The sequence below is a fragment of the Battus philenor genome, unplaced genomic scaffold (assembly GCF_028537555.1).
Source record: "Battus philenor isolate CCGP_79_NKW_IND1 unplaced genomic scaffold, ilBatPhil1.0.hap1 SCAF_14, whole genome shotgun sequence".
NCBI classification, from domain to species: Eukaryota; Metazoa; Arthropoda; class Insecta; order Lepidoptera; family Papilionidae; genus Battus; species Battus philenor.
This window is the reverse complement of record NW_027181676.1, coordinates 10,926,493-10,950,000: the sequence shown is the minus strand read 5'-3', so window position 1 is coordinate 10,950,000 and position 23,508 is coordinate 10,926,493. Positions and strand designations below refer to the sequence as shown.

At 31.6% G+C, this 23,508-nt stretch overlaps 1 protein-coding gene across 1 annotated transcript in view; it reads right to left on the bottom strand.

The window, feature by feature from the left end:
- Positions 1–18,729, bottom strand: part of LOC137918418 (Kv channel-interacting protein 4) — a 184,529-nt gene extending 165,800 nt beyond the window's left edge. The window contains exon 1 of the mRNA XM_068761219.1: positions 18,707–18,729. Coding sequence (XP_068617320.1) covers positions 18,707–18,728 — 22 coding nt within the window. The 5' untranslated portion in view covers position 18,729. The remainder of the gene's footprint in view (positions 1–18,706) is intronic.
- Between the last annotated feature and the right edge of the window lie 4,779 nt (positions 18,730–23,508).

Here is a 23,508-nt window from a genome sequence, read left to right as displayed (position 1 = left end):
TACTTATTTTTTTTCTCTAAATATCTTTAATTTCGAATAATTATGTGTATCTGTGAATAAAAGTTTAAGTCAACGAGATTTCGATCGGTATTATTTCTAAATAATTATTTTTAATGTCTTGCTTTTATTTATTTAATATTTTAACACTAGAACGTCCAAATTTTGCAGATTTGTATGTTTTTTTTTATATATAAAAAAGAAGGCATGGGTTTTTTCATATATTCATATTAAAAGAAAAATTTGTCGAAATACACTTACTGGTAATTTGTTTCAAGGCCATTACCGCCGACTTTAGCGTGTTCAGAGTCCGACGTCGTAGATTTTTCTTACGTGAAAAAGTTTCCATGTCTATATCCACAGACATCTTCGATAGTTTTATTTAACACAATTTTATTCAATTAATAAACAAAACTTTTGTATTGAAGATAACTTCCTACTGTTAAGAAAGTTGGGGAAATACTATCAGCGGATCGGCTACATCCTTAGCACAGAGGCATATGGGTAAAGAATACAGAAAACCATAGAGAATATTAATAAAATTTTAAATCTTTAATATTTTATCTTAAATATATATAATAAGTAACAGTGCTATATTATAAGTGTTTTATATTCGACACAATATATTAATCATATTGGTTTTTTTCACCGGTAGTTGTACAACTTTTGCATGCTGATACCACAATTTATTTTCGCTATTACAGATTACATAAGTGTTAAATATGAATACATACAAAATAATTACTGTTTCTTAGTTATTATAATATAGTATATATATATATATATAGTACAAAAGTAATTTAATTATCGAATAAATTTAGGAAGCAATGAAATAAAAGAAACTTATATAGCTAGTTCTTTTTGTTCATTTCTGTTCATATGAGGCGCCGTGGCTATACGTAAGTTTAATACGTAAGTCCAAAGTTATAATTTTAATTTCTTACTTTCATTTAAAAGTAACAATTTTCTGTAATCTAATTCTTTCTGAAACCTATCAAACGTGACTCTTTAGCAATGAAAAATGTCAAAATACGATTTTGTACGACTCCACGCACTTGTGAACTAATTCACAGATTGGCACCTGACGAATTTAAGGCCTATTTACCACGAGGTTATTGTGATGCGCACTGTATACACGAGCGGACGTTTAGTAAACAATTGTTCTATTTCTAGAGGAGCGGCGGCGATCGTCAGGTTCATTAACGATTGCAATCAAAGTCTTTGTTGCACGGTTTTCAATTATAAATCCAGTTTTAACGGGTCATTATTTTTTAAAAATTGTAGTACGAACGTCTATTGTTTCACATTATGAAATATTGATTTTACTTTTACTTATAGCGCGTGCCATAAAACCAAATGTTGTTAATAATAATGACGTATTTTTCTAATACGACTTTTGACAATGAAATGTTTCTGAGGTTTTACCTTAAGGGAACGGAGAGATTGTCTAGATTAAAAATCATAATGTTACGCAGACATTGTGAAGGCATAAATAGCAAAATAATTAAAAATTTATTAACAGAGTGTGATTGAGGATTCCGCTGAGGCTCTAATGTTCTAGAGCAAAGACCATAGAACAGCAATCACAGCGTAAAACATCAACTCACAAGCTAGACAAAGGACCTAGTTGAGGTCGCCGTAAAATGCGGGTTGCAAGATGTTTCCCACCGATCCTGTTGGAAATCTATAGAGGAAACCATGTTCAGCAGACGTCTTACGTCTTAAGTTTTGATCAAATAATTAATTTTAGTATTCATTCGACATTTTTTTTCTACGAACGCTAAAGCTTGGTTATAACACGTAACGTATAATAAAATCGGTTTTAAATTTGAAATTATCTGTATCTATTTATAACGTACATTTGGTAAACATCTGTCCTATGGATGGTTTTTAAGTAGAAACAAATTTTCGAAATAGGAATTTTTTGTTACACTTTTTGTAGTTTCAATTTTGAAAGTTTTTGATCGAGTGACATGAAATTTTTTGGTAGCAATCAAAATTAACTCCTTACTGCTGTATAACTATGGGCTTTATATTGAAATATTTAAAAAAAAAGTGTACAATACTTTTTACGCCAAGAACAAACTTAGATTTATAACAATATTCCTATTTTTGTATCAAATTTTGTAGGTCGTTATATACTTCGCAGTTCATAAGTACTAAAATACCAGTAACATGAATCTAAACTTCTTAAAGTTTAAATAGCTCAAGTAGTATATAATATTATAATGAAAATGCTTTCTAATAATAGTTTTAATCGAATCTTTAATTTATTTAATCATTTACGCTCCAAATGAATTTTTTAACTAATGAAGAATCATTAGTTAAAAAATTCATCAAGACTATTCTATAGAATTTTTTTTTGTAAAAATTATGTTTTCTGTACACTCTGGTGTCATCAATATTACATGTGTCGTTACACACACACATATATGTGCGTGTGTGTATAATATAATCACAAGTTCAGTAACAGCGATGTTTCTTTGTTATTTGATAAATAATATAGAAAAAAATAGTTAAAAACAATCAATGCAAATATAGAGAACCTTTATTTTGCTACACGAGTTACACTAAAAATGTATAATTTTCACCAAATAAGCCTCTTATTGTATGTTTATATAAAATATGTGAATTATTTATATCTGAGAATAGTTAAATACGTTCACCTGTTTCAACCGTGTGCACGTGTCGCGTTACTAATCAATATTTGGCGCCCCAAATAACTTTGTACAGTATTTACGCGAAATATATAAACTTCGTCGAACGCAATTAAAGCAATTTGATTCGTGTGATAAACAATTTTAAGTTGAAAATTATTTTACATGTACGAGGCGCAAACAATGAAATGTTTAGCTTTCGCAGTAAAATATATTACAAAACGGAATGGTTTACATGTTAATGAGCAATAAAAGTCGTGCAAGATTGACGTAGGACTTCAGAAGCGTTGTTTAACTGCTTCGTGTAGAGTAAGCTGGCTGCGGTGCGTTGTGGTCTCAGTGCCTTGAAGTGACAACGCAGTAGTTTAGCATAAAACAGGAGCCAAACTCTGGAAAATACACACATCTATTTCACATTAAATGACCTGGATGACAATGACATGACCACCAATGAATGACAACTATTCGCTATATATTTACTTTTTGATCAATCTGTACTTAATATATATAAACAAAACATAACTTTGTTTTTCTTATTTTAAGTTAAGATAGCATAGTTCTGCGAATTTATGGAGAAAGAAATAAATAAATTTATAAATATTTCTTTGTGTTCAATTTCAGTATCAAACAACCTTGTTGGATTAAAAATAATGTCTTCTATAAGCACAAAGGAATATATTGTTGTGTAGCTAATTACTAAAGCAATATTATCCGTCATCTTAATATAGTTTCAGAAAATTAAGGAATAAATAATAAAATAAATCATTTTCTTCGTTGTCGATTTTATATATGTAACCTTATTAGCTACATATTTGTTTTTTTGTTTTCTTAATGAGCACAGAGGAATATAACAATACTTATTACATAAACGCCTACTGCAAGGCATAGGCCTCCCCCAAGGTGGGCGGGTATACAAATATAGTCAAGTTGGGAAGGAGAGTTGTCGTTTGCAGTGAGGTATTATGGTACGCAGTGGACGTTCTCTTTACCCTAGTTTGCAACTAGTGCAATCCTATAAAATTAATGCAAAAAGTGTGAATTATTTAAAATTGCAGTCCTGTAATCGAAACTGCGATCTATGAAAGTCTATGTCTTCTACCGCGGAGCTATTTCTTATTACATGCCTTTTGACTTTCAGTTCGAAAGTGCTATACGAGTAAAAACGCTAAAAATCCATTCATTTAACAGTGGTAGCCCAGAAGTAGAGGATTGTGTCTTGCGATCGTACGTTGCAGGTTCAATTCCCGGGATAAATGTTATATTATTAATATTTTGTGCATTAATTATATAGTTATGGGAAGTAACACACTCTGCGTACCATAATACAGTGGGCATCTATGGATTGCATTGACGACGACATCGATATTCGTTGAAACATTTAATTGTAACCACTAATTAATGCCTGTAATTAAATTTTAATCACAGTAAAATACTATTTTAGCAGCTATTATTTAATATATTATGTTGTTATTAACTAATTTACATAAAATCTCTCTTAACACCTCGCAAGTAGTTTCAGAACTATAGCAATTGAAACAGTTTTCCCACATCAATTGTACTAACCCGTTGCCTAGCACTGCATCAGTGCGAGCAGAAACGCAATTTGGCAACAAACAAACATTACGACAGTACCGTGTTTACATTCAACTCAATTGTACACGCTGTATGTTTAGTATTCATTTGCATTTAACATCAATCCACAATCGGTTTGTCTACATAATTCGGAAAATTTAACGTATCAAAACAAATTTATATATTTGAGATTGCTAAAGGTATATATTATTATTTTAAAACCATAATATAAGCTTAGGCGGATTATATTCAACAGCATATGGAAAAAAATCATGTGTTATTTATTTTTTATTAAATAACTACTATTAAGATATATTAAAGAAGTGGGCAGGCCAATTACAGAACAGATGGCCGCAGGTGCCTTAAAACTCTGGAGTGGAGACTGCGGATTAGCAGCAAAAAACGTCCATCTGCTTGATAAGCAAAATGTCAAGTACGTCAAAAAACGAAGTTTTATCATTGAAAATCTGTGATATAAGCCTATGTCCAACTATGAAATGATAATGGTTATGTGTATACTTATGAGTTTACAGGCCGTATGCTTAGGTCTTATTATATTAAGAATAGGTAGATAAAATGTACATTCGAAAAATGTTGATTGTAAAGATTGTTGAACTGAAAATAAATTCGCGGCGTTTAAATATGCAGGACACATTTAAAGAAAACAGCGGTTTTCCTTTTCGCTAACATTTTTAATTAAATGTTCTCAAAAAGATATTTTCTTAAGACACTTAAGAAAGCAGAGGTCGCAATATAACCTTCGATAACAGGAAAAAGCTTCAATAACGGAATCTCGTCTGAATGAAGCACTCAGCATGAATACAAATCTGTGATTTCTTTTAACAATGTCTCTACTTTCTTTTTGTCTGTTTTAATTCCTATTAACATCAGTTTTGTGGTTTCCTTCTTGGGAAATCATATCGGAGCCTTCATTATAGGAACGAAATAAGAAATAAGGCTTTATTTCTTACAGATTGTCGTGTTTTGTACGTCTTTTTTATATTCAATAATTTTATATATGTAATTAATGATGTGCAAAAATTAAAGATTATATTTTAGAATGCATTATTATCTAAAGTCAAGGATTTCCATATTATAGTAAGCCATTTTGTATTGAAAAAATTTAATCACCTTAGTATCCACTTTGCGAACAGTAGAGACCCGGATTACTTTACCCGTGCGAATCAGAAAATAATCCCTTTTCAGTTAACTAGTGGTTCATTAAAGCCATATATATTATTTTTAGTTAAAAAATTCGTTTATTTACACAATGTAATAAATATTTTAAATTATGCAGGTATGTGACTATACTTCGCGTTTTAATCTGCATTTTTAAAGTTTCCATTAAAATATAAAGATTTTTTTAAAATTTAAATCCTAAAGTACTTTCTTATTAACTATATATATTTACATCTTCTTCGCAGACATGTTTTTTGTAATCGAACCAAAAGTAATATTTACGTGCGAATGAGCTGGCTATATTTGATAAAGTACCTTTTGGTATATTTTGTCACGTTGTAGATAAATAGTTTTCAGCCATACCGTGAGTATGGCTCATATTCATTTATTTATATTTTTATACGTACCAACCACATTCATACGTAATGTCAATAATGCTAGAGGAGTCCAATTTGGCAAAAACTAGAAACAGATTTAGCTTCCTTATAATAGCATCTTTCAATTTCAAGCAACAAAAATTCCGACGGATTTTTGGGGTCAATTTTAAAATTATCCTTAATCCAATATTACAGTATTTCTTTCCCTATTTTCTATTTTCAAAACTCCTTGAAATTGTACCAGAATGAAATAGTTTAATAAATAAATAATCTATTTTCTTCCGCCAGCGTTAAGAAAAAAGTGGCGTTTATTTGTTTAATTTTAACGTATACTTAGGGTAAATTTGTCCAGCCATCATTGTGTTCTAATTAGTTAAAAGGTTAAAAAGAACAGGACTAGCGAGAGGAGCGACGAATTTAACAGAATGTTAACGTCGAACAGTGTGTAGCGGTAGGCATTTGCAACAGTGTGACACCTTTGCTTATATTGCGTTACATTTTAATTGACAATCGCTCGAACCACGATTTTTTTCGTTATAGGAGATACCGAAGATTTAGGCATAAGCTGCCCCCCATGATCGTCACCATAAACAGGTGTAGCGCTGGAAACATCCGGCGACTTCCTACGTCTTTAACTATGCCGTCGGTTTACCTAGTCACTGCTGAGAAGCAATTTTTCAAGCTACGTCGCTGACTTTGGTACTTCTGCAGGTTATCAAATTTTTGATTCGATCTCGCAGCTAAATTCCGGGCACTGCAAGGATTAAATTAATGATATTCAATTTGACTATTATTTCTTAAAAAAAACAAAAGATCGTTTTAAAAAAAAAACCTGATTTTTGTAATAAATTATTTTGTAATTTATTGTGGTTACGTAAATGAAGACAAACCTTCGTTTCCTCTTATAACATGTCATGATACCTACATGACGATTTCGACGATTAAAATAAAAATGTAATTGTTTAAACAAAAAAGTATAATATATTTTTCTTGTATTTTAAAAAGTAAATATATAAAATCGTTAAGAATACAGCGATGGAATTTTCTTATCCAAATTTGTTCCTATTTTGAACAATATTAAAACGTGTAGTTTTAATAAAACTAACTTTCGATGCAAATATACCTTAATCAAGTACCATTACATAATGAACAAAATAATTAGTAATAAATTCATAGTAATTTACAATTAGTTAAAATTGTAGCGAGAGCGCTACAATTTCAACTAATTATGAATCTACTAATTATAAACCTCTGTTTAACATTGAAATTTATCTATGACTTCATGAATCGTGTGTAATGTAGCATAGGTAGGATCATTGATAGTTTGGTAAGGTATGAATAGGAGACTGGTTAGTAAAGGTGAACACTAAAGCATTGCAAGTAGTCTTTCTTAAATCTGTTACGCAGATTGTCAGTCCTGAGGACCTGGTAATGTACTTGACATTACCAGGTCCCTCTCTCTACAACGCGATGGACCCAGCACTCGAACGGTGAATCCATGGAAGACTGATAAGATTTGTCTCTGACATCCTTTAACTGTTTAAAAATTAAACACTTGTTTTTTTTTTCATTGTTGCATTTTTACACACCTTATCCCTTTAAAGGTACATATGCTGAGCTACCTTTCATATTTTCATTGGTCGTCTGAATAATAAGCACGTCGTATAAAATCGTAAATATAACAGCGTAAAGCTTTATTATCCGTCCGCACCTTTATGTTTATGTTGTATTAGGAATCGTCGCATCAGATTGTCAATTTTAGATTTTATGACTGCCGCTTTATATATTACTATATTGTTCATTTATAATAAAATATTGTTGGAATATATATTCAGAGTATAAATTGGTGGTCACATTGCGACGTTCCAGTAAATCTTTTAATTACCTACTAATTATAAAATGTACAAATTCTCATGCATTTCATAGTTGATAACTTTATATATACATATAAACACATATATATTACGATATATTCAAAAAAAAGATTTGAGACCTACTGGCGACAGAATATTCATAATTCTCTCTAATAGTGATTATAGAAATTTCTCTTATTTAAGTGTTGTATGTGTTTATATGTATTGAATTTGATTTTTATCATGTATATTTAGTACATAGTTTGTTTACATGTTTAATTAACTTCTACACGAGGCCTTACTCGACGCCTCAAAAGCTTCAATAAATAATAAGCAAATTGCTAAGTGTGTGTATAGAAAAATCAACAGATGTTTATGAAAATAGTCATAAACAATTTCAAAGCTTTTGATGTAAGTGATGTATATTGTATATATATACTTGGAAGAAATATAAACCAATGAAATAATACATTTTCAGAGGTGACGATGTGTAATGAAAGTTAGTAGTTCGCATACACAAAGTTCCCTCTGAAATTTGGGACAAACACGCATAATTAAAGTACATTGCAGAATATATTACCCAGAGCAAACTTGACGCCGGTCCAAGCGGTTCGAACATAGTGAAAGAAGCGGCGGTAAAGGGGACGGTGACGACGGCGTCTAGCGGGCGCTTCCGCGTCGGCCGCCGACGAGGGCGCGGGCTCGGCCTCCCCGCCCGCGCCCGCTCGTCCCTCCACCGACGACGCCGTGGCGTTGTGCACCCAGCTTTACTCGAAACGCCCTCGCTACGCTAATGAAACCGCACCAGTATCACACACACCGCATCGCACGTCATAGCTGCTATCGTTCACTTGAAATATCGATCATCGACTCCGCACAACTATTTGAATACTTTTTCGACTATTGCTTACAAAACACTAATTTAAAACCAGTTATATCATGACTCGAGAAGTAAACTATTAACCAGTTAATATGTACGTATGTTACACTTTATAGTAATAAAATTAATAAATGAATAATAATATATTTTAAACACTTAGTTACTGAAGAGTTTCACAAATAAAATGATTCACAGACACTTGTACTGTTTTTTTTAATTCACACAAAGCAAAGTACAAAGCGGATGAGTCGTGAAGAGCCGCGAATCTGTGGACAAAGAAATTTCTTGTTAGTTATGTTAGCAGAGTGATGGGCACACATATGAAAAATAGTGTATTAGTTATTTTTAATGTGTAATTCACGAACAAATTGATATAAAAATAAAACTAATGCTATAAATCCGTATATATAGCATCAATCTAGTCCATGATTTCCGAAAAAACGTTTTTTATATTCCAAATCACTCTATATTTTTAAAAACATTACTAAAGTTCTATGTTCCAGAAATAAAGATCTCCGGGAACAATTTCATTAATTAATTTTGTACGATATAATTAAAATCTGATGAATCGTTTAATCGATTTCACTTAGCTATTACAATGCTGCTAGTATGTTTAAGTGACGTTGCTAAAAGTTGAAAAATGAAAGATGATCATGTTTTGATTGTTGGTAAATGAAAACGTGCTACAAGAGAAAAAATCTATAAATTCGACAAGTCACATACGAGAAGGCTTAATTGGCTTGATGACGCTGGCTAGTTTAACCAGTACTTTTGGCTTTTATCATCATGTGAGTTTTTTAAATTGTCTACAATAAATAGATACAAAGAGATTCCGTTTTCACGGCCAGAAAATATGGTAATTTCGTTTGAGAAGTCCTTTGAGGAATTACCTGTTACAAACTAGCAAATGTGCTTCGAAAATTGGCTCAGAACTATGTATAGAAGCTTGTGGAGGGTTCTTTGTGAGTGTGAGTTCTTTGAAAGGATCGAGAAAAAGATACACACATATATTTAATTATTTTTTTAACTGTCTTTAGGTACACGTCGAATAATCTACGTGTATCTAAACAAGTGTTCCAAATAAATTAAAATTATTTTAAAATGGGTATTTTCTAAACAACAAAAGTAATTTTTTAATGGTTTCTATAGTTTTTGTTAACATTTACAAGCATTATAATATTTTGCATTATGTAGGCTTCCTAAACAAAACAAATGCTTTTCAACAAATTATTGGAACGAAAATAAATTTTTTTGGTGCAATTGGTTAAGATGTTTTAAAATAATTTACTATAAGATTACTTTTGTAATATTTGTGATATTCTAGTATATAATATACATATACCTTACTACTATAGATTGGTTGTAAGCATTACTTACTAGATTATGGATTATTTTGATTATGAAAATGCGACTGGATCCTTTTGGATGTTCCGGGTATTCCCGGACAAATATGTATTAGCTTTTTGATATTCTGATTTATCAAATATATATACATCTTTCAAGTTGAAACAGGTAAAAGGCAGATCATCAGTGAAATTCAAAATTTTAAAACCAGTAACGCAATAATTAGGATATAAATATATTGTGATTAATTATGGCTCATCGCTTAGCATCTAAGATTGAAGCTAAACTTCGCCGAGTAAATTTAGAGAAGTTAAATTCGGGAATAGTTAGTCATGGATAAAGACGCAGCGTTTGTTCTCTATTTACTCTAAATTTGCATCAGAATTAAATCGAGCGTGAGCCACATGCAAATGAGGTGGGAACGTATGTTGCATAAAAATGTGGCGTTTGATTTAACTTACGCTTAATTGTAGAAACGTATATACCATGTTATTTGAATCAAATATAAACACAAGGATATATTTGAAGATAGTATATTTTGAGTAACACAGAATTGGAAGCCTACAGACAGTTATATTATATCATATTATCATAACACTGCATAACTGATGATTAACTACGAGAGTTAAGTTTTATAGCGAAAATAAACCTGGGTATCTTTGGAAAGTTCATGTTCACTCAACTAGCCATACCAGGGAGCCCCAGGGGTATGCCTGGAATTTTTCTACGAGGTCGAATAAGGGACGGAGACATCCGTAAATAGACGAAGGTAAGCGATACATCGCATAGAGCATTGGCAAGTTAAAGTGGTGGGGGATTGGCTACACAACACGCAGAACAGATGCTGCAGGGGATTTAAATTTCTGTAGTTGAGGGCACAGACTGATAAGCGCCCCGAAGGACGTTCATGCCCAAGGTGAACAGGCTAACTTTGTTAAGGTTGTTGGCTGTCCAAAAGGTCCTAGTTGAAATATATGGGAAGGTCAATGTAATCCAGAGGAGTAGGAAATCCACAGCTAGTAGGAATGATGATGATGACGATGATCCGATAAATAATAATTAATTTTTCGATCATCACCCTATCAAATGAACTATTTATTCTTCGCACGTTAGAATAATGGCGAAATATGACGAACTTTCAAGAACTCATTCGCCTAATATCTCGCTATAGTCTACTTTGTCCAATCTAGGTCGAGTTGAAATTATGGTATCGTTGACCACACCCATACGCTGCGGTAGGTTACACGAAAATCTTCAACAATGAAAAAGCCTTTTACTATATGAGACACAAAACTCATATAAAAATGCCAGACAAGGTTAACAAATGTATGTAATCCGCGTACCATAGGTCATCTGATATTAGAGATATAAAATTATCCAGGTGCATTAGGCTATAAGATAGAGAATGTGTGATCTCTTTTATGTTCTACATATACTGAAAAACATATTTAATATGTCAGATAAATAATGCTTTCCGATGTGAAAAGCTGGAAGACCATGTTGACAAACTCAAAGACGTTAAATCAATTAATAAAATCCTGGTTAGTAAATGAAATGTAGCAAGTAACTTGTAATTATAGTTTTACAGAAAAATATAGATAAACAAATTAAAAATAAAAACACTTAAGTCACATGTGCTATTTGGGAAAGATTTCCATTTCATCTCACAATGGATGATATGTCTAAAAATCAATTTAAACAAGATTGATTTGGTATGGTAAAGTGTAAATTGGTAAAAAAGCTATGACCTTTACCTATATTATATTTTCGCAATAGTAACCGGAATCTGCAGAAAAAACTAAATAGTCTGTCATAGTTTTTAAAAGACCGGCCACATCCATACTGCAAGCATTGGTAGATTTCAGACGTTTTATGTAAGTAAAAATCGGGTACGGAGGAGTTTCTTGTTCAAAGTAATCAGCAGTATATAAATAACAATTATATCGAGTTAATTAACAAACGCAATGCATTAGTTTAGTTAATATGCCGCTAAAGAAAGATGTAAATTAAATATGACATTATTTAACGCAATTTTTCCAAACTCTTTATGGTCAGATAATCGATTTATAATTAAAAGTAATTAATATAAGCAGAGTTGTGATAGCCCTGCGGTAAAGGACAGCAGACCTGCGATATAGTGAGGTCGCTGGTTCGATTCCTGCGATGACGGTTATAATTCACACTTTGTGCATTAATTATATGAGATTGCCACTGCTCACAAACAAGTTTCTAGAGAATTGGTAGCTCTGTGTACCATAATACTACACTGCAATTATGATATATCCTGCACAGATATGTTTGCCTTGTGACAGGCGTCTATGGGCTGGAACAACGACGATTAATAATATAAAGTATAAAGTTTCATGTAATATATGTATATTTATTATGTTCGTTACGTGAACGTTATGATAGGATATATAATTACATCGTCTTCACCAAGTTTTATTATATAAGAGAATAAATTTATCTGACGGTATAGTCTCACATAAATCACTTTGCGGCGTGAAGAACTCACTCGAGTATGAGAGCCTGTCGCAGTTTTATATAAGAGGGGACAATGGGTCCGCGGAGAGTGCCATACAAACTTGGACAATGGCATTTATGCCTGTGTGTCATAGCATTTTATACCCTAAATTGAGGGCGCATAGGTGTACTGAAATGTATAAAAACAGTTGTTGGTCTGTAAATTAGACCATGCATCACTGTCACAACGAAGTACCGCTGAAATGAAAGGATGCTTTGCAATAATCTGTGAAATGAACGTTTTTAGTGGTTCTAAATTGTATTTGTTATTATATGTTATCATTCAAACTACTCGTTAATAACTACGTTATTATAATTTTCTTGATTTTTGTTAAAGGTTTATTTCGTTAACTTCAAAAGAATATATATACAAGGTATATAAATATATATATAGTTATTGGGTAAAAACTTTAAAGGGGTGAATGTAGCTCATTTATCGACAAAAGTCTTTAAGGATTTGCTATCTTATTGTGTATAAAGTGATCATTCTGAAATATGCAACATTAATTTACTCCGTCTATTATTTACGAAACCTGCCGGGAAGAATTGATTCGTAATGAAAGTTAATTCCTATTTGGATGAGACGTTTTTACTTTAATATCTTTGTCCTATTATTTCTGGAACCTTACCTAGCTCGTACTATACATAAATTTACAGCTAACGAGGTATTCTCTTAATGTATTTAATTCAGCTCTTTAAAACCCTTACACCTATAAACAATCATTTTGTATGTGAATTGTAACTTATATAACAAGGAATAAAAAGAAATTCAACGCTGTTTTGTACAAGTTACCTGTTATGTAGAAAATAAGAGGGCAGTAAGTGTGTGCATTTAGTAAATATCTCGTCAAAACTTGTTCTTCAACATATCTTCTATATTAAGATTTCGCTTATAGCGAATCTGGTTTCATATCTAATAAATTTTTGCTGTTATATTGTGTCCAAATTTTGCATGTAATAAGTAAGTACGATATTTACTTTATTTCTAATTAATCTTAAATTGGTTAATTCTTTTATTCAGTGATAGCTTAGCGGTAGAGGACTGAGAATTGCAATCAAAGGTCGCGGGTTCGATTCCAGGAATTAAATCTTATAAAATTTGCACTTTATGCATTAATTATATAGGATTGTCAGTGCTCACAAAAAAGTTTCAAGAGGATAGGCAGCAGCGGTTTTTGCGTAACATAATACCACGTGCGATCGCCAACTCGCCTACCAAGCGTGGCGATTGTGGAATATTCTTTTCCGATATCTTTAGGGGAAGCCTAGACTTTGCAATGGGCTAACGATAAATGTTTTTACTGTGTAATTAAAGTACATAGTGTTTTATATTTTGTTGATCAGTGGTACCTTAGTGGTTACTGGTTTCGATGGCTTACGAATGGATCGCTGATTCAAAACCATTCAGTCACCACCTTGTCCACGTGCACCGTCGTCCGATTCTGCAATTGCCATTGCGTTAGCTTCACTCCAGAGCCTTAAATTCTTACCGGCCATCTGTTCTGTGGCCTGCCCACTTTAACTTGCCAACCTGCTGGGCATAACCTAACTTAACTTTCGCTCCGAGCATAGCCCATTTTATGGTAAGGGCAAATAGGTGTATACTCTTTACCAGGGGTGAGTAACCTTTTTAATAAACGGGCCAAATAACATTTTTCTTAGGCGGACCTCACATATAGTAACTGGTGTTAATAATTTACAAAACTTTATGAATAATGAAAATAAGTATTAAAAGAAATAAGAAAATATGAAGAGATTTAATAATTTTATGCAAAATGTTATAAAACAAAAAGGTACAGGTAGAGAGGTAATCGATAAAGTGAATTCAATTTCAGAAATACTTGGCGGACCACATATGCATGTTTAACGGGCCGGGACTTGTTGATCTCTGCTCTATGTTAATGAAATGTAAGAAACACTATATGTAAGGGTTTTAATATTGTTCTTTTTTGAATAAACCTACCCAAATTATTTTAATTTATACGTAGCTTGTGTGTACTACATAATTTTACTAAATTATAAACAAATTAAAGGAAGTTAGAATCATAAATTTTAATTGGGACCGTTTCTGGATTACACAGAGAAAAAAAGTTTTATCCTCCTTTATTATGCGATGTGTTTACTAGAGATTTATTTTTTAATTTAATTATAGTACTTGAAACACATTAAAAAGAAATGTATAACTAATAAGGACTTTTATATTAAAAAATATTTTATTAATCTTTTTTTTAGTCGATATACGACAACTGTATGGCATAGGGCACTCCCAAAGATCTGAAAAAGATCCCAAAGATCGACATCCTGCCAACTACGTCGTCGGTCTACAAAGTGAGGGGCCTACTGACACCATGTCTACCGCTTCGTGGTAGTCATTCGAAAATATTTTGGAACCAACAGCAATCGGTTGCGCGAAAGATGTGCCTCAGCCACTGTCACTTTTGATTGCTTTTTTAATAAAGATGTAATGTTATAAAATATGTCAATTCATTGACCTCTATATGCACAAAGTTGATAGGTACACATACATATAACAAATGTGTAATAGTAATTAATGTGAATGTTTTAAGTAAACTTCAAAACCTAGATTTAAAACTAACCATTATCCAATTGAGTTTTTTTAATTATATTGAAAACAAGGCATTTATTAAGGGTTTAAGCGGCAATGTCTTGCGTGTCGCTTACTATAAAGACAAATTTGGTAGGTCAATAATGTAATAATCTCAATTTTGCATACGATTACTATTAAATAAGTTTTGTAATAAATTTCTTCTATTGTGCAGGTTGATTGAATACTTGTATGAAAGCTTTAAAAGCGTAAATATGTAGCACATTTGTCAGCAAAATCTATATATATTTTATACATCTATTTCCAATTATTACGTATAAAGTGATTATTCTAAAATAAATGACATCAATTTATTTTTCTATTGGAATATGATAGGCTACTAAATTCAAGCAGAACAAAGTGTGCAGTGACAGATAGTAAACAATAATTTATTTTAGTATGTAGTAATCTGATTTTTTAAAATATTTTTATAAACATCGTTGCGTTAGTTGTTATTCATAAAATCATTCATTTTTGGTAAGAATGTATGACATATTAATTGACAGCAAATGCATTGTAAACAAATCTATTTAAAGCTTTTTAGGCTATTTTTTATACCTTTAATCAACCATCCTTTATACATTATCACACTGAAAATGATCAAAATTGCTAAAGAATCTTAAGTAAAAATATATTTACTAATGAGACCTGTGTACTTATTCAATTTTATTCTTATGTTAAAGGCTCTGTGCATTTATATTCCAAAACTTTGGTAAGCATTGTATTATGATCTTTTAATATCTGCTGTAGTTTTCACATCATATTATTTTTTGTTTATTACATAATTTTGTGTTGGATCTGTTAATTCTTTAGTACGAAGAGATTTCTCGTCTGGAATTTTAATTTACTAGTTATATCTGTATGGATATAAACTATATAATTTGAAAATCAGAGAGATGAAGATTATATTGGGAATAGATCTTCATTTAACTACTAAATGAGGTGTCGAAGTTACTCCGAATTCAGTTCACCACCTGTTCTCTATTTCAGAAAGCGATTTTGCATTGTATTCTGTTATTATTGTCAGTGTCGCCGGCAACGGAATAGCAATGAGGTAAACTTTACTGTTTTCTATGCTAATCGCAACGAATTGACAACGGCTTCGTAAATAAACTGAACCTACGTTTTTAGTCAGAGGCAATATAAAATTACTTGTTAACTTCTTTTCTTTACAGTTTTTACTTTTGTTATCTTCTGACTGTTCTGGCCAACTTCGTAGTGTCAAAAGTTATTAAATTGTCGCAGTCTAATATAACAATTAGTAAATAAACCATATATACGTGTGTGTGTGTAGCGGTTAGAGACCAATCATAAACGTATTTGTTTCTTCCTGATGGCGAGGAAAATAAAAACCAGATGTGGTCGATGTAAAGTATATTACATACATAAAGAGACTATTTAAAATCGTGTACTATTTAAAATTGTGACACGAACTTAATGACAGAGACTATCTCACTGATAGTGTCCGAATTCAAATCGGCGTTCAAATTAGAATTCGAACACGCAAGAGTAATTGAACTCTAAAAAGTATTGTGACTGTAATTGCCAGTTATACAGTATTTTAACGTGAATACTACGTAAATCATACTGTGATCAATTAATTGATTAAATATCTTAATAATAAAGAAATATCACTTGTACAAACAAGCTTTTCATTTCGTAACTTGTAATAATGTATTAACAAAAGTAATCCTAACATACTTATTTTGGGTTTTTGATTGACGTCAAATGTTTGTTTTAATAAAGCTGTGAATAGGTGTTATAATTTGCACAGTTGTTGGTCCATTTTCCTCTATAAGAATCTTCCGCTTGCGTTAATGAAGATATAAAAAGAAAATACGTTCTCGTGTTTTGCGGCTTAGGGATACATTTGGTGAATCATTTGTATTAATATAGTTATATATTGTTACGTGTATTTAATATTTTCTAAATATTTTGCTTACAAAGCTAGTATTACTGGACAAACATGGCATCCATTAAATTATAAATGACACAACTGTGATACTACTACTCAAGTGTGATATTGGACTGCTTGTTGCACAACATTACATACAATGTTATGTTTGCGTTGGTTTTGTGACATGAAACGACTCATTTAATATGACTAGTTTAATATTCTGAATCTGAGCATAATTCGTTCCACAAATAAAGAAGTAATCAGTAAAAAAAATGTTAAGTTAGTTACTAAAACCAAGGCTTATAGTAATCGTTTTTAGCGCCCTCCCACTTCCATTCTGCCTAATCTGTAAATCCAAATTGTGTACATAAGAAGTAAAGAAAACAATGCCTCTCGTCATAAATAAAAGAAGAGTATTTTGGCTCCAAGATCACACGCCTCGCTGGCAACCTACTGCATACTCAATATCACCACGTATAACGTAGATTTTCCTGTTGATTTATTAGAAGCGTGGTTGTTCTTTCACTTCTCCCACCTCGAACATTTTCCAAAGTGATAGTAGTGTCAGTTTAAGAATTTCTGACGATAATTCGAAACAGGGAACCGAACGAACAGAGGTTTAATTCCCAGGACAAACAAGCGGATGATTAAGTGCGGTTCGAGTTGTAGCTCATCCAAGGTTGCCTTTGGGTGGCGCAACTAACAGTTCTGATTATGGAGCATCCGCTTAAGTAACTTGTGAGCTTAGCGGCATTCCTGATAAAATTTGCATCATTAGTATGGCATCGACACCTCATTGAGCAAAGACAGCGCATTGAAGAAATGGAAGTGTACTAAACTGTACTAAACTGTTTTCAGTGAGAGAATTATCAGTGATCGACAGCCGTAATCCATTAGAGAGATCTGCCACAGATTGATCAAAGACATACCTTCAAGGTTTTGACCCCCTGACATGCTGGTTTCCTATGGTTTAATCACCTTATAAGCACTCCTATTAATCATACTCTAGTAATACATACATACATATCACGAATGTTAGTTATTAGTATTTCCTTTTCATAATAATATTGAATCATATTAATTCTTAAAAAAACTATACTCTGAGAATTAATTAAGTAAAAGTATTTTCTTTTATGTTTGAATAGAACCGACTCTGTAATATATTGCGCTGTATATTCAGCCAGTGCTACCGTATATTAATATTATAAATATCTTAGTATTCCGTTATGAATATTTTAGTGATCTTTATGGTGAATATTTTTCATACCCTCACTTATCTCATGGGTACATACAAAAGGACGAACACTTTATAACCTGCCCGTAGTTTATACCACCCTAGTAGATAATTTGAATAACGAATTGTTATTTTGCGTGTATGTTATACAGGCATTGCAATTAATAGAAACAAATATTTTTTTAATTATCTTCTTAGGTATTATCAATATGGCACTTATGCACAACAGCGTGTTGTTGTTAAAGTATATAGTTTTACACAATTCTGATTGACTTCTCACCATAATGTTAGTTTTGTACCAATCGCCCTTTGTTTTGTGACTATCCGATACAATAAAATTGTTAAAAGCAATCAAACGTTTTATGAAGTTAGATGAAAGATTCTGTTATTAAATCTATTTAATTTTTTTGATTATAAAGATAATTAGAATTAGAAATAATCGTAACGTTATTCTAGTTTTATAAGTAATAAATTACCAGCCGCGCTTAATAAAAGATTGTTTTGATAGAAACAGGTATTAGCCATATTATTCGGTTATAAAAATAATTAATGAAATGTAGTACGTGTCGTTTTATCAAGTACACTTACAATCATAGTCGCAGTAGCTCATTAAGGATGCTTAAGAAATCTGAAAGCAAAGAGTATTGAAAAATTAAATATTTTAAAATTTTAGTATAAATATTTATTATTTTACAAAGTGGAAAAACGATCTCATTAAACTTATTGGAAGACAGATTCAGACCGCTTACAACTGGTCCTATTGGAAATCTTTGAAGAAAGCCTATGGCCAGCAGAGGTGACTCTAAGGCTAAAATGATGATGACGATGTTGATGAATATTTCCACTATTGATACAGATATACATACACAAAGAAGAAACAAATTGTTTGAGATTTCTATTAAGATTGTAATCCACCTGGACGTTAGGAAATATATTAATGGATTTATATATATACATAATTTTTGGTCAAAGAATATGTTCGTTCTTTTGAGATCAACGTACTGTTTATTATGGAAGTGTTCATGCAACTCAAATTAGATGTACATTGTTAGTTAGATGATTACTAAGATGAAGATATGAATATATTGTCACAGTTTATTATGTCACAACTTAATATAAAGAAAAAACTTAAACTTCATTAAATAAACTTCGATTTTTCGAGAAACGGTTTAGATCAAAACTTATAGAAGGTGGTTGAGGCTAGGAAGAGGAAGAACATTACAGCCGCAGACTTCAGGTGTCAGAGGAGATGACACCAAGTCCACCTCGTATGCCCATCATATGTTCTAGGCGACGTATTTGTAAATCATCTAATTATCATTAAGCTGTTAGAGTCACGTGCGTTTCGCTCGTTTTTTATTAAGAGTCGAATGCTCGTGCATACACTATCATATCACATATCACTAGAACTTTTATACAATTGTGCAACTGAGGGTTTTAGCTGATAAAATTCTATGTGGAACTTCTTTTATCGGAAGCGTATCCTATCTAGGAGTCCTCCATGGTTATTACCACTGCGGCACATACATCTGACGCCTAATAGTAATGCGCAAACATGAAACAATTAGTAAGTGTATTTTATTTAATAACCTAAAAAAAAAAACTGGAAATAAGAGAGACAATGACATATGTGTAAAGCGAAAGATTCTTACAAAATTATATGCAACCTTGCTGATGATCCCGCTAAGTCATTATTTTTAATATTAAAGTACTATTGAAAAACAAAAGATATTTACATTAGAGCAGTAAATATTGTTAATGAAAATTACATTAAAAAATTAATACCTCGCCACCTGTACGAATAATAAATGAAGCTCGGTATAACGCTACAATAAAATTTGTTACGCCAGATCGCGGGCGGCGTTGAATCTGTGTCAAGCGTCTTTGCGAAATCTTGAGTTTTAGAGTAAACCGCCAATTATTCCGCCAAAACAACGCTTGTTCCCGACAATGACCGGGAGAATGGAAAACTTTTCTGAACTCCTTTACAAGGAAAGCGTAGCCGGGTCATTGTTATCTACTTTAACCTTATTAAGCGGAGCATAATACAATTGGCAAACGAAACAATAATAATACAGATACTATATGAAAAGGACTTTTTATATAACGTAAGATTTATTGTAGTAAAAATATTGTAATGGTGTCCTTATTATTATTTATATTTACTACTATACGGCAATATCTGAAGACGAAGCACTTTGACAAATGTGTGTTGCTAATGGTGACATTCGGATGGGCTTCATAAGAAGGCTCATGAACATCCGGAGAGGAATGGTTTATGGATTATGCTCGAAGTTTCGTTTCGTCACCGACTTAGCTCGAAAAATTGTTCGTCTGAAGTGGACAGAAGTAGCCATGGGCGGTGCATATTGCTCGTGTAACCGGTGTCTGTTGGGGCCGAACGGTTTTCGATTCGTTACCACGAGTTAGTAGAAGCGGCGTAGGTTAGGATCGCGAGAAATCGTTGGTTGCAGGTAACACAAAATTTAGAGGAGCTCTTTGCCTTTTCAAATGATACCGTCCGACTATTATTAGTGAAAAAGAGTATATATATATATATATATATATATATATATATATATATATATACATATATGGCCGGTGATGCAACTTATGAATTTCTGTAACGCTAAAGAGGTATACGAGTTTATTTAAAAAATAATGCCTGTAATATAAATTAGAGGAATAACGTCCGCCGGTCTCAGCAAGTCACATATAAATCATTACATAAGGACTTTTGTAATTTTTAACAACACGAAGAAGATGAACAAAAAGCACGAAAACAAATCATCAAATGAATGTTTAAACGATATTTAATATAATATAATTTACAAAATCCAATAACGTTTACTATAAAAACGAATTAATGTCAATCGCGCCTATTGCTTAGGTAAGGAATATTTAAACTGATTTACGTCCAATTAAGCAAATTTAACAATATTTTATACACGTCACATAACGATAACATAATTGACAGCAGATTTAACGTCCACTTGTTTAATATTTATATTTCTCTAATAAGAATGACAAATTTTGTCAATGTAGGAGAATAAACTGCGTAAGTTTTACGTAGGTTGTATTATTTATAAACTGTATATTTTACTGACAAGTTTAAGAATTGATGAAATGTTTTAATATATGCTTGTGTTTACATTGTCCATGTGCCTTCAAATCAAAATAAAAAGGAAAAAATTAAATGTAATATGTATTATTAGGCATTAGTCAAAGCGAACGATCTTTACACTTTATTAGTTAATTAGTTTTCTAATTAAATTTTAAAATTAAAATAAATATTTTTTCCTTTTATTTTAGGATATCATAGAAAAATTCTTTGTTTTATCTTCGTGAAGATATTTATAACTATATTCAACAAAGTATTGATTGAACTTTGCGAAGCAGGGAAGAGTCAAAAATAAAATAGATCAAAATAAAAAGGTTGATCATTAATAACACTTCTGGTAAAAGTTCGAATGTAAAATGAATATGAATTTTACCGTTATTTTAAAAATAAATATCACATAGTATAATAACCTGTCATGTCATGGTCACTGCGTTTGATTAACTAGGCCTATTTGATTTGATTGTTGATTGAAAATTCTAAAATAAATACGCAAATACTACATTTTTAGTGTTTGTTTCTTTGATGAATTTATCAACAAATACCTTTTCAAAAAGTACTTTTAAAATATACAACTAAAGTATAAAATAAGTATTATAGCTCATTAATACATAAACCGAAAAATTTGATCCACAAGTGTTATATTTATTGCACCGTAAGATTTTCATTCTTTGAAAGCCATAAAGCAATTAATGTCAGGGTTATCGAGGGATGACGTCCCATCAATTGTCGTTACGACAAAGTTACGAAGCTTCAATCTAACTTCAAGGAATCACCTTGTCTTCATAGAGTTTTAACTTTCACAATCTTTTAATACACTTTGGCAGTTTATCGAACCTTAATAATTATAATTCCCATTTTAACTATTTTATTCATAATTAAAAAAATAACATCATAGCTTATATTATTCCACGTAAATTTTATTATTTTTTAGTGACTTTAAGTTCATTACGTGTTTAGACAAGCGTTTCTAAAACGACCGTTATTTTAGAGTGTAAAACCATAATTAAAGAAATTAAAACAGGTTTTGTAATAAATACTAATTGCTAGTTTTTTAATTAACTTTTTTAAATATCCGTAGAAGTAACAAAAATTATAGAATTTAGGTCTCAAAAGTTATTTATATTAGAACTTATAACTAGAATAATAATTTTAGAACTATAAAACTCTTGATTCCCGGGACAGTCTTGTATAATTCACAAACAAGTTCTGTATAGCTCATAAACAAGTTTCCAGAGGATGGGCAGCAGCATCTTCTGCGTACTATAATACCACATAGCGATTCCCTTATAAATATATTTTTAGTAGAGGCCTATGCCTTGCAATGGCTGTCCATGGGCTGGAACGACGACCACGACACAATAAAAAAAAAACAATATCCGTTCACATTAAGAGACCAAGAATGCGATCATCAACCCGATGGGCGCACTCTATAAGGGTTATGACAGGCCTCACAATAACAGATGCACTCAGAAAAGCAGGTCATAGAGACCTAAGGAGGAATCTAGTCGATTTCTCAGCGAAGGCTTCCTAGAAAGGGAGCGACCTTCAGCAACCATGAACCAAGAAGAATAAAAAGATTTTTTTTATAGTGTGAATAGTATGGAGAATGGCGTGTTTAATAATATAAGTCACTTGACTTCTGAGATAAACGCACACAATTATGTTCCATAGTATAACTAATTCATTTTATTTTTTGAAATGAATTTTATGTAATTTAGCTAATTATTAAACAATATTAACTACGTTTCGCCTAGAAACTAAACTAAGTGAATTTGAAATCCAATACAAACTATAAGTTTATATGGAGTAATATTTGAAAATAATGTATATTGTTGTGATAAGTAAATAAATAAAAAAACCTCTGATCATCCTCCAGGCATACTACAGGCATACTTAAATGACTTTATGAACCAGTTACACATGTTTTATAGTCGAGTACATTTCCACAACGTAGTCACCAAACGTCTGACCTAATTTTGTAATTACGCCAATTCAGTTAAGAGCACAATTTAAATTACCATGATAGCAATTTCATAACCTTCTGAGCAATTTCCTTCCGGGCGAAGTATGACGCTATTATACATATAAAATGTAAACTGTCAAATTTTCCTAAGAATTTTTTTCACAATCTATAAAAATTGTTTCTTTCGAACGATTATTTGCTGAAGAGATCACTTTATTACTGATTTAAAATACATCAATATATTATAAAAAAAACATAATATATAACTTAATAAATGAATTAACCTTTTAAACCAATCCTAAAAAA